The following is a 12,412-nucleotide window of genomic DNA, read 5'->3' on the forward strand; positions in this document are numbered from 1 at the left end:
ATCTGTTTGTTTTTTCCTCTGGAAAATTCCTGACTGTTTCAGCTGGTTCCTGAGCCTCAGAGTGCCTCTGATAAGGATGTGCTGGGAATGGATGATGGGACATTGTGGGGATAAAGAAAGAAAAGAAAAAGAGGGATGGGAGAACAGAGACTCAGGATCTTCTGATGGTTATGATCAGATGGTTAACTCATGGAAGACATTCCAGGGACCCATGCCCTCAGGTCAGCCCATCAACCAGAGAAAACAAGCTCATAACATCTTTAGCCTTTTCTGTTGCTTCATTTAGTGCTTAACATCATATTTCACACATTTAACACCATAATTTAAACACTAATTATTTGGATATTGTCTTACAGCATGAATTGCATTTAAAAACTGTACCTCACAGTTCAAGCAACACAATGGTTTGTTTTTTAAGGGCAAAATGCTACAGTAAATAATGAATTATTCAAACAGGACTTATGAAAAAAAAAAGGAAATGTTTCATTAAAGGCTTGAAATTAGATTTAAGTCATAATTTTTATGCAATGGTAGCCAATGAACAGAAAAAACCAACAAATTACCTATAAATGTAATAAGGCACTTCTGAAAACAACTCTAGTGCCTGGATGAATGAAAACAGAAATTGAGATCTCAACCTTTGACAACTACAGAAAAAGCCTGACTTGAGCAGTAAGCTTGAGTGCGTTCTCTGGGCCTGGACCATGAGCACACAGATGATCTGCTGTGAACAGTTTACCCACTCTGCACCTTTCTGCCCACATAACAAACCACAGCGTTGCTGCAGAGGACAATAACCATGCTCCAAATGCCACTTACTGGGTCTCTTCCTGATTTGTGTGATGTCATGTGGCGGTCGAGCTGCGTTCTGTACGCAAAGGTGTAGCTGCACAAGGAGCAGCTGAAGTTATCCTCGTTCTTTTCATGGCGGTATTTGATGTGTTCCTTCAGAGAGGTGAAGCGTTTGTACCCCCGGTCGCAGTACGGGCACGTGAGCAGCTGGGAAAACGCGTCAGGAGTTCCTGCACAGGGCACACAATGCACCACGCTTAAATAAACGAGTTCCAAACTTACTACCTGCAACAAACAGGCTTTACATTTGCACCTATTACTGTAAGAGAACATGCAGCTGCTGGAAGCTCCATTTTTTTAGAAAAAGACACGTGACAATTTAAATTTTTTCCACAGGTATTATGCAACCTCCCACACTATTGCCCCAATGTACCTTGGAGAGAGTCAGCACAATATGCTGACAGGACAAGGAGAAATGGTTTTAAACCAAAATAGAGTAGATGGAGACTAGGTATAAAGAAGAAATTTTTCATGATAAGGGTGGTAAAATACTTCAACAGGTTGGCTAGAGGGGTGGCAAATGTCCCGTTCCTGGAAATATTTAAGACCATCTTGGAGAGAGTTCTGAGCAACATGATAAAGCTGATGATGTCCCAGCTCATTTCAGGGGGGTAGGACCTAGATGACCTTTAAAAGTCCTGTCCAATCCAAACTATTCTATGATTTACAGATACATATGTGTTAGTAGGATATACTGTCTGCAGGACAGAAAGTAGAGAGATCAAATGTGTGGCCATATATATGAGTCTAAAGTGGTCTATGGAATCTATTTTGCTGGCTTTCATAAAGTACTTCTGTATTAACACAGGGTAAAGTGAAACCAGACTGAAGGTAAAAATTAATTTCACATGTCTATTTCAAGAAGATACCATTTATGAAGCTTTAGCTTTTAGCTCCATCCCTTCTTACCAGTTTAGCCCTCCACATAGCAACTCATTCTATCCTTGAAAAATTTATTTTTAAAGGACTGAATAAAATACTTCTTTATAAATTTATCACTAAAGGTATGATCAAATAAATGTAGGGTTTGCTGCATTTGATCAAAACACCAATTTATAGGTGTGATATCCTCCAATGAGCATGCTACTCTTCCTTGCTTCAAGTCAAATAGGAAGGAAATTTTGCAAGGATGCACCTATGCACTGTGCTGAGCCTGAGAAAGGTGGAAGGTCTTTTCTGATTAACATTTTATGCTCTGACGCACAAGGGGCACATTTGTACACGCTGTCATTTTAGGTTTCAGAACTGTAAGAATTATTAATGCTCATTAAATGAACCAGTACTTTAGAAAGTACTTCTGAATTATTTACCTTCATGACCTCTTCCAGCAGTTATCACCACAGATTGGTAATATGTTCTATGAAGTAGCAATTCATTCTGTTTGTGTGGAATTTACCAACTTAATTTTCACTAAATGTGCCACTGACCTTGCAACAGTGAAAAGCAATCAGATCACTTTTCCTTATGACTAAAAATCCCTTTTTCTGTCATATAGGTTCTTTTATACTTGTTATAGTGACAATCAAAATAACCTCTACCCACTGGGGTTTTTTTTGTTGTTCTATCCATTTCTGCTTTTCCTGGTTTAGCTGAGTTGTCCAAAAAGAAAGCCATTCCCACATGTGTAGACCAAATATACTTCCTCTCAATTCTCTTTTTAGCATCTACAATTCAACTCATCTGACATAAAGAATACTCCATTTCAGCACAAATACAACTCAGTGGAAATGTCAGAAGCACGTTAGCTTAAATTTTATTTTCGTTGGAGGAAATGGAGAAATGAAATGAAACTATCCCAAAATCACAAAAAACTCTGATTCTGTCACTTCTCTTGTCTACTTTCCCAGTTTGGAAGCATGCATCTTTACCAAATGTCACTACATTTTTGGCATTTTCTGTTCCAAAATGATTAAAACACTAAATACTATCATTCAGCCTTGTGATCTTCACAATACTTCTCAGTGAAGTTACTGGGATAGGTCCAATTTAAATGATTAATACAAAGATATATTTTTAATGATTACATGGAAATCATATGACAAGTCTGTAAAACTAACTTGACAATATGTGCCACTGCAACCACATATTAAAATCTTAAATTAATGAATGCACTTTTTAAAGTAAAATCTGTAATAGCATAAAATCTCTGGAGGAGCAGAACAAAAAGGCGATCTTTACATCTATCTGCTCAGTTATACTCCTTTCTTAAAACAATTAGAACACAAATCCTAACCATTTATGTAGGCTGTTACCTTTTCTTGAAAAATCATAAATATTCCAATTGACACAAGCTATCTAAGCTAACACTTGAGAAAACACAGAATGCCAAACCAATCTCAATAGCATTCATCTTCAAATACTTCATGATGAAGAAATGAACAAAGTGTAACCTCTCATCTCACACAGAACACCTTAAGCATGAAACTTCTTCAGAGGAAAAAAAACTATATCTATGTAAAAATAACAACAGGTCATTATTTTTACCACATAAACATTTTTAAATGAACAAAGCTTCTTTTTTCTTTGCTGCTGTCCCTTCAGGCAAAAAACCTCAAAAACCTGTTGTAGACTGGCTACCCAATAAAAGAAATTCTATCTAATAGATCCTATTGGGAGCTTTGTTTAGAAATATAAAAAAGGAAAGAAATATGTTATAACTCTCCTTGAGTTATTCTTATACAAAATTGTACTATTTTGCTTTACTTCTATTTTGTTTAATAAATGTTTACTCTGTTCTGTTGAATGGATCTATGAAAGCATGAACTTTTCTCTTCAATGACTAGGTTATCATTTAGGTACTCATACAAGTGAATCCCAGTGCATGTCTTGTTTGCAAAATCAAGTGGCAATGTTTTTTGCATGATGATCCTATCCTCTTATAATTATTTAACTAAGATTTTTTTCCTCTATAGTTGCATGTATATGCACGGGTGTCTTCTTAAGCCCAGCAGTTTTGGGTCAAGGAGTGAGTACAACTGATTTCGTAAGAACTGAGCTGATGACATATTTACCATTTTCATCCTGACCACTGGCTTCTGGCGTGCCTTGTCTCTGGTCCTCCTCAGGTGCTTCAGGGTAGATAACAGCTGTATCTTCTTGTTTAAGGAATTCTTCAACATTAGGGTCATGGTTTTGCTCATTCTCTGCATCAGAATCACATTCGTCTTCTTTTACTAAGTGTGAAAAACAAGACACAAGATACAAAATTAAGTTCAGAAAGAACATAAATGAGATTCAGTAATTCACATTGTCAAATCTCCCTCTAGCCAAGTAGTTAAAAACTCTTTACAGATATTAGCATAGGTTAAGTCCTTTAAGATGCCAGATTATGCCATGTTTTGGAAGAACTGGTAGCATAATGGTATTTAAAAACTTTACTAAACACAGTTTGCCTAACTCAGTGCATTTTTGTCATTTCAGATTTAGCTGTTCTTCTCAATTTCCCAAAAAATCTTAAATGCAACATTAATAATGATTTAGGCCTTGTAGCTGGAAGGCCTGGTTACCATCTTGGCTCCTGTGTTTGCAAAAGTACATTTGTTGCCTTCAAGACACAATTTTTAATGTTATTTATAGCTGTTCATCAGCACAAACTCAGAAGATATTTGAACTCAGTAAAAACCTGGGCAGATAAATGCAGCAAACTTGAACTATGACTGGCTTGTTCTATGGTGCTGGAAATGGCTACCAAAAAGGCTTCAGATCTAGTTACCAACTTTTAACACTTCCCACTTAAAAACTTAAGAGAAAAGCCCAATGAACAACTGTATTGCAAAATTAGCAAATAATAAATTAAATTTTTTTACCTAATGCTTGTATGATAAATATTTGATCCCAAGTATTAGCCTAAATACATTGTTCATAGAGTTTATTTTTACCATGGTGGAACGTTCTGTGAAAGCTCTGTCTGCACCACCCTAAATCATTACAGAGGTTCTCCACTATTAATGTGAGGTATATTTTTAATAGGAAAGAGAAGTTTTATGATTCATCTCTCAGTGTGAAGTCACATACTCAATTTACAATTTGACACAATCTTTTTATGACATGAGGCAGTCTCTCACATGTAGACTGTAATGTAATGAATAATGCAGCTCTCCATAGCTGCAAGAACTGACTTTATAGGAACTGAAAAGAATGGGTGAAACTAGAGTTTAAAACATATCAATGTGTTTAGATGTGGGTTTGCTTTTAAATAAGACTTACTCTGATATTATCTACCTATCTAGTAAGGTCATTAAATAAACCCCCCAAAAACCTTTCAGAAGTTGGATGGGATGTATATTAATCTTCTGTCGTACAGAGAAATGGAAAAAATAACAAACCATTTGCTTTTGTTTGAGTCTGAAACTGAAGTACACATTTTATTTTGCTTTCTATGTAATCAGTCCAAGCAGAGGAGTGGATAATAAAATACAGTATTAGCTTAAGTCTATTTTTGTATATTTCTTCATAGTTTCAAACACTACCTGTTGACCCTACATGCAAGCTCATTGCTGTTCCTTGCTCTGCCCTTTGGAGATGCAGTGCTGCTGGAGCTGCATGGTCAGTCCCTGGGAGGGAGGGAGGGCTGCTCTGTGTCCCTGGTCACCTGCACCTCTGGACCCTGCACACCAAAAGATGCCCAGACTTTTTTCCTCAGCTAGAACAGCTTTTACAGTTTAAGACCTCTAGCATGGAAAAGCAAAGCACTTTTATAAACAGAGGTGGGAGAATTCCAAAGCTTTTGGAATGATACCTAACTAAAATTCAATAGCACTTTATGAATAAGGGACTCAGATTAACAAAGAAATACCTGTACATCCAATTTCATCTGTCTGAGCTTCAGGCCCCAGGATTTCCTTTCTTTCTTTTCCAGCTGAAATAGCACATTTCACAAAAAGAATGAATATTTAAAGAAAACCCCACAAAACAACAACAAAAGGCACATGCACTCCAACAACTTAATATACTTGAGTTATTTCTTCATCAGTGCTTTCCATTTCTGTATTGTTCAGAAGTGCATTTAAACACAATGTTCTTTCAAAAATATGGATGGCACGTTATTTCAGCCGTGTGTGATCAGTTGAACCACAAAGATATTTCATACTTAAGAAAACCAAACCTAAAAAGGAAGCAATACTAAACACTGACCATTATGTGAAGAGAGGTAAAGCCGTGGACAGTGTTTCACCAGCAAACAGAGAGTCACCTACTTAAGTGACCCCATCTACAAATGCAGCCATCTGATACATTGGAATATTATTTCCAGAAATCAGAGCATTATAAAACAAATGCAGTTATAAATTAGCGGTTTTCAGAAATGATTGATAATTTGCTGGTAATGCCTGCAAACAGCAACCTAATGTGTTCTCTTTCTTGCAAATTATCTGGAAACCACTTAAGGCTGTGATTGCCTTAAAAAATTAAACAAAAATAGGATTTTAAACACATGCTTCCCCTTCAGAACAACTGTGCACTGCAGATCTGCTTCACGTATCAATTCCAATACTCGGTATAAGTCTGCAGAACCAGCACTGCAGAGCCAACCTGCTGCCCCAGCTCTGCCAGCTCTGCTGAGCTGCAGCCCTCAAGGATGCAGCATGGAAGTTTTAACTCTAATTTACACCAACAGGTTTGCTGGTGCAAATCAATAAACAGCCAAGTTATTCTTCATTTTGCTTCATTGATTGGCACTGGACTGGGAAGCTCCCACAGGAAAAGCCACTGCTGACATTTCTGTGGGTACCTGGCTCAGGGCAGGAGTACACAGCTGAGCTACATTGCTTGGTTTGCTCTCTGTCACTCCTATATGCCCCATCTATGCTATGCCAACAGATGTGAAACTAAAGTGTTATTTCATAGTTTCATTATGGAAACCTTGGATGCTTCAGACCTACACTCCAGAAAACACCTCCTAGGTGATGCAGAAGGTTAGAGCACAGCTGCTCTGACCTGAAATGGCACCTGTAACACTTCTATTACTTATACTTCTATTTACCTTCCTACTTCTATTTACCTTCCTTCACTTTACTTCAGTGCAGGAAAAATCCTTTAGGTAGGTAAGTCAAAAGCCCAGAACATTCCAGCTTTTTAATTACAGAAGAAGCCAATTTCTCCTTTATGGAAGGAAGATGACAAATCCTAGCAGAACTTTTAAGTTCTCAAATAATACCTCAGCTTCCTCAAAGGAAAAACTTTTTAATTGTGCCTACTTTGACCAAAGCCCACAGACCCAAGGTATCTGCAAATAGTGGCCATTCAAACACATTTCTTACTTTAAACAAGAAATGTGTTTAAAAGGAAACTGCAACTCTTAAATCTTACCTTAATTTCAACTGACATCTTAAAAACCCCTCAAGTTTTGGGTCATGATACCAGACTTGGTTCAGAGTTTGTAAGATGGATGACTGGATGCAAAGCAAATTTAAACCCAAAATTTAATTTCGTAAAATCAAACACAATACAAATTTTCCTTTAAGGAGGGTTTTTGATGGTTGTGATTTTTCTCCATTATAAAATAGGATCTACATGAAGGGGGAAATATCAATCAGTAAGTTATTACTCTGGAAATTTAAATTACAGGGTCTCCAGTAAATTCCACTGGCTTCAGTACAAATAAAAGCTTTGCTTCCCAAGAGAATGTCAAGGAATTTATAGAATTATAGATTAATCTAGTGAAGTTAAACTCCCTCTCAATTCTAATAATCCTAACCTCTGTTTGGTACTGTCTCTTCCCAATAGCTACAAGTAGGGTACTGTCTCTTCCCAATAGCTACAAGACAGGGAGAAACCCTTTTCCACAGGGAAATGCTGAAGGAATAATTAATAATTTGAAAAATATTAAGTAGATATACATCTTTATAGCTATGAATGGTCCACAAATAAAGGCAATGTTGCAACTGTGCCCTCAGAAGCCCAGTTATCACACAGCTGGGACACAACAGAACGGGATGTGATGTGGGATGTGATGATGGGGGAACAGACCCTTAAGACACCGTTCCACCAAGCAGAAGTCACAGTTCTGAGTTCCAGAGGAAATTCAAGCTACCTGCTAAATGACAGCTTAAATAGAGGTCTCCACAAATAGCATCTAGGTCATAAATATCCATCCTGGTATTGCAGCTGGACATACCAGATAGTGTAAGACAAGTTCTTGGGCTCTGCATCTCATCACTGCTTATGAGCTACTGCTCAGAGACACACTGGGGCTTCCCAGGGTTAAATGCTGACGATTTTCAGATGTCAGGGGACAGTGTTAACTAGCAGCAAACATGCCTGACAACTACTGACATTGGCTGACAGTAAGGATCTCTGCATGGCTAAGATAACTGATCAAATTGAAACCACTAGCAAAGTGGAAATTTTGGCTGTAGACAGAAAGACAAACTTCACTGAAATTTCCACTGCAGTCTTGATCTGCACAGAAGGAAAGGAATTCCAAAGCCCATCAAGAGAGTTTCTAATTTAAATTCTTCAGAGCTAATTTTCTGATATTCATGTAGCAAGCACTATTTACAGCTTGCAGTATTGACTGGTTGTTTGCTTTTTGATCAAAAACATGCCACACACAACCCATCAAATGCCAGCACACACTTTTGAGCATATAGGCTCAACCTAAAATTTGATGACTTTAAGAAATTTTGAATTCCAGAAAGTCCATAAACATAAAACACATTTATATTTTTTTCAAAGGTATCTTAGTTCCAGTCCTGAGACCTCCAGATTTGCTAAATACTTATAGTACATAATAATGCTCTTTTAAGAGCATTAATACAATAAGTTTAACTCCCGCCTTTTTTTTTTTTTCTTTTAATTGTAGCATAGTTTTTACTTCTAACTAAAGCAAAGGAAAATCATATGAGAGAATCATTGCACACATGAATGCTGGCACACTGTCAACAACATGTACAGGATACACGTGGTTCACTTTTTTAAACCCCTAGGACTGTTTCAGTTAAACCTCTTGAGAAACACACCTTATATTTAAAACACCTGTTCCTAGGGTCTTTTAGAAATTCAGTTAGAATGACTGGAAACGGAAGGAAACTAATCTGATACAGAAATGTTATGTGTGTTGTTTCTATTCTGGGCAATTCGTGAACAGAATAAATACGCAAAAAACTCATTCTGTCAAGTTCAGCTAAACCCAGAACCACTGAGTACTACTTTACTGGTGAAACACAACTTACTAAAACTGCTGCAAAGTATATTTTTCTGAAGGTAATCACCAGTCTTGAAGATACTTGCACACCATCTACCCCAGCACATTTCCCTGTATGTGAGAGATCATGTATTCAGTACCTCTCTCTTCATATTTCTAACATGCAGCCAAGACTGATGATGTGATTTTCAGCTCATACTTTCCCTTCTAGGAAAGCTATCAAAAGAGTAAACAGTATTCTACCCTAGCAAATCAAAGTTCTATAAAACCTAATGTAGCCTTACTTTTCTCATATAGCCATTGCCAGAAATTTCAACTACTTATTTTAAAAAAAACCCTATTATCAAAATAAAAAACCCTTCCAGACTGCTACAAAAGAGGCTTCAGAATACATACTTTTTACAGAGCAAATCTGTGGTTGTTGAGCAAGCTTGTATGGCAATTGATTTATCTTTTGTCTGGCTACCAATGAAATTCTGTCTTCATTAGCAAACTCCAAAGCAGAGAAACATTGCTTACATTGCAAATCTTCAACCACAGAAGAATTTAAAATTAAAGAGAAGTTAGAATTTTAGCAAACAAATTTTTAAAGGTTAAAAATGGTATATTTCACTTAAGGAGTTAAAAAAGATGGCATCACATGTCTAGAGTGCTGAAAACCCCCAGAATGCTGCCCAGATGCTGTGTGATGAGTACATCTCCAGAAAACATCCAGTCCAAGAGGTCTTGATCCCAAATGTCTGGGAGCTAGTGCTCTTCTTCCTTCCCATTTTTAGATTTCCTACACCTGTGCTTGAAGGGTTCAAGCCTACACAGAGCCCACTTTAATGTAACCACAATTTCTGAATCCTGCAGGAGAGCAAAGATATTACAGGGGAACTAAGAAAATTACCTACCTAATAATTCAGCTCCAAAACACTCATTTCCTAGCACAGCATACCTTGGCAGTGGCAGCTATGTAAAAACAGGCTGAGCTGATGCTATTCTCTGACCTCTCAGCTGCTCTCTCTCAGCTGGACTGCAGTTAGGGGCCATATGAGTGCTTTCAGTTTATTTAGATGCGAGGTCATGCACCGTATGTTAAACCACCACTGTTCAAAGGTGGATGCTAGGAATTGTGGCTGGAGTTCATATATGCTGAAAAACATTCTGTATCTTTCAGGGCATTAAGGCCAAATTCCACAGTAAATTCCACTAATTTATGCATTTATCCCAATTTGGCTCAAAAGTAAGCATGCTGTGTGATATTATGAAACTCATAATATCTTTTTACTGTGGAACGTACTGGTTCCACAGTAAAAAAAAAGGCCCATTTCCTGTCTGTTTAAAATTTTCAGCTTCTAAACCTGCTGCCTAATATGTGCAACACTTACCTCCTTCCAGTATTTTCAAAGTAATGATTCATTATGATTTACATAGCCAATTCTAAAACTAATAATCTAAACATTAATTTTCTGCCTGTATTTTACAAGGAAAACGAGAGAAATTAATATCTGATTGGGGTTTTTTTCATGTTTTTTGTGTACTGCTTACTCCCCAAGCTGAGCCAATCCTGAACCTTACAGGGAGCTCTGGTAGAGACCTGCCAGGCAAAGACTTGAAAAAACCAAGATCAAGTAACTAGTCTTTAATCAGCCTTTGGAATGCTGCATCTAGAGTCTGGAAGCTCCTACTAAACAATGTCAACAGAATTAATGCACCTCTGAATCTGCTTCAAATAATAAATTAAGAACATAAAGTATGTTAAACAAATATGTTATAAAACCTCTTTTTTGATTGTGAATCTTACATGTTATTTCAGTATAAAAAAAGGAACTAAAAAAAGTTCTATTGAATCTGCATTTTAGAAAACTTTCTTTCCATAGCACCATCAGTAGAAATGAACATACCTTCATCTTCCCAACAAGTGTTTGTACTTGCTTCTCTTTCACTGTTTTCTGGTAACACTATATGGTCCGTTGGCAAGTCATCTTCTGGCACACTAGCATCACAGTCTGCTGCATCTGTTACACTTTCCTCTTCCACTATATGCAATTTATCTTCATCATCTGAGTCTGAGTTTGCTTCTACCACATTGTTATAATTGGTTACTGTGGAGAGACAAAAACAAAATACTGATCAACGTACTCTTAACTGACAGCATGGGGTCACATAATTATTGCTTCTTGCCCCATGGGGATGCCTTGTGAGCAGCTTGGCTGTAATGCTGGCACACAAGGAGCACCTGAGAGCTCCTGGGCTCCCACCACCTCTCACTGTGCACACCCAGTCTCAGGCTGCACAAGAGGAGGCAGTGGCCAGCTCCAGAGTTGGAGCCACAGTGGAGCAACAGAATTCCAGCTGGATCACTCCAATGTGGATGCCAGCATTGCCAAAAGTCTCTTTTATGATTATTATGGCACTGAAGACCCCGTGGGCCCAGGCTGAGCACCCTTCAGAGAAGGCAGCCCAGCTGCTCTCGGGGTCCCATGATCCAGCCCTTCCCTGCAGGCACACCCTGTGTGCTCCCCCAGCCCAGCTTCCCCCTGCCTCCTCCTGGAACCAACGCACCCCACGCTGCAGCTGTGGGATCACAGGGAAACAAGTGGGAACAATAATGAGATTGAATTCAGAATGGCTTAAGTGCTCCTGATCCAAGCTAAAAGCTCTTGTAGTTACACCCATTAAAGACTCAGCAGGATGAATGTGAAAGGAAAAATCACAGAGATCACTTAGATAGGGAATCTCATGTAATATTTGCCCAGTTACAATGAAAAGGTAAGAACTCTACTTTCTTAGCCTGGAGAACACATTGCAAGTCTTTGGACAAAGGATTACATGACAATATATATGTTTCTGTCATATGTGAGCAGATTATTATTATAACAGTCTTCATTTTTAGGCACAAAAGATCAGTTATGGTCATTTCAGCTTAAAATGTAAGGAAACTGTAAGTAAACTGTATCAAGAAAAAATTACTTCCACAATCTTGTGTCTAAATGTCTAAACAAGACATTTGTTTAAATGTCATGTTACTCACACTGAAGTGGAACTATGAAACAGATCTATGTTGGTATTATTTCTCCACTGCCAAGTTTGAACTTCTTACTAAAATGCTTCAAAGTACAGTCTAAGAATGAGAATAAATTTATAGATGGATAAACCAACAAGACTTGGCTGCAGCACTCCTTCAATGGCTATCAGAATTATACCTGGGAGGCACATAATCATGGTACTTTATGATACCTGCATCCTGTCACTGTTAGTTCACAAGAAGCCAGACTGATTCATTCATGTGAAATACTGCCTATTAAAGTAGATAAATAGCAAACCAGACTCTGGCTCTTCTGAAGTTAGCTCTTCTTCTTTTTTTTTTTTTTTAAAGTAGAGATTTTAGTAATTTAAAAATGCATGTAACCAGGAAAAGTGAGTAACATT

The 12,412-nt window shown here is 37.6% G+C and overlaps 1 protein-coding gene across 4 annotated transcripts in view; it reads right to left on the bottom strand.

The window, feature by feature from the left end:
* The window catches only part of ZEB1 (zinc finger E-box binding homeobox 1), a 120,504-nt gene that overhangs the window by 13,411 nt on the left and 94,681 nt on the right, over positions 1-12,412 (bottom strand). For 3 of the 4 annotated variants that reach the window (XR_009274404.1, XM_058800183.1, XM_058800200.1), the window contains exons 2-5: positions 10,885-11,085; positions 5,648-5,710; positions 3,864-4,025; positions 820-1,022 (exon numbers count right to left, since the gene is read on the bottom strand). Coding sequence is in view for 3 of the 4 variants with exons in the window: in XM_058800183.1 (XP_058656166.1) it covers positions 820-1,022; positions 3,864-4,025; positions 5,648-5,710; positions 10,885-11,085 (629 nt within the window). In the remaining variant the exon portion in view is untranslated. The remainder of the gene's footprint in view (positions 1-819; positions 1,023-3,863; positions 4,026-5,647; positions 5,711-10,884; positions 11,086-12,412) is intronic. The other variant, XM_058800191.1, reaches the window with a different exon arrangement.

The sequence above is a fragment of the Ammospiza caudacuta genome, chromosome 1 (genome assembly GCF_027887145.1).
Source record: "Ammospiza caudacuta isolate bAmmCau1 chromosome 1, bAmmCau1.pri, whole genome shotgun sequence".
Taxonomy (NCBI): domain Eukaryota; kingdom Metazoa; phylum Chordata; class Aves; order Passeriformes; family Passerellidae; genus Ammospiza; species Ammospiza caudacuta.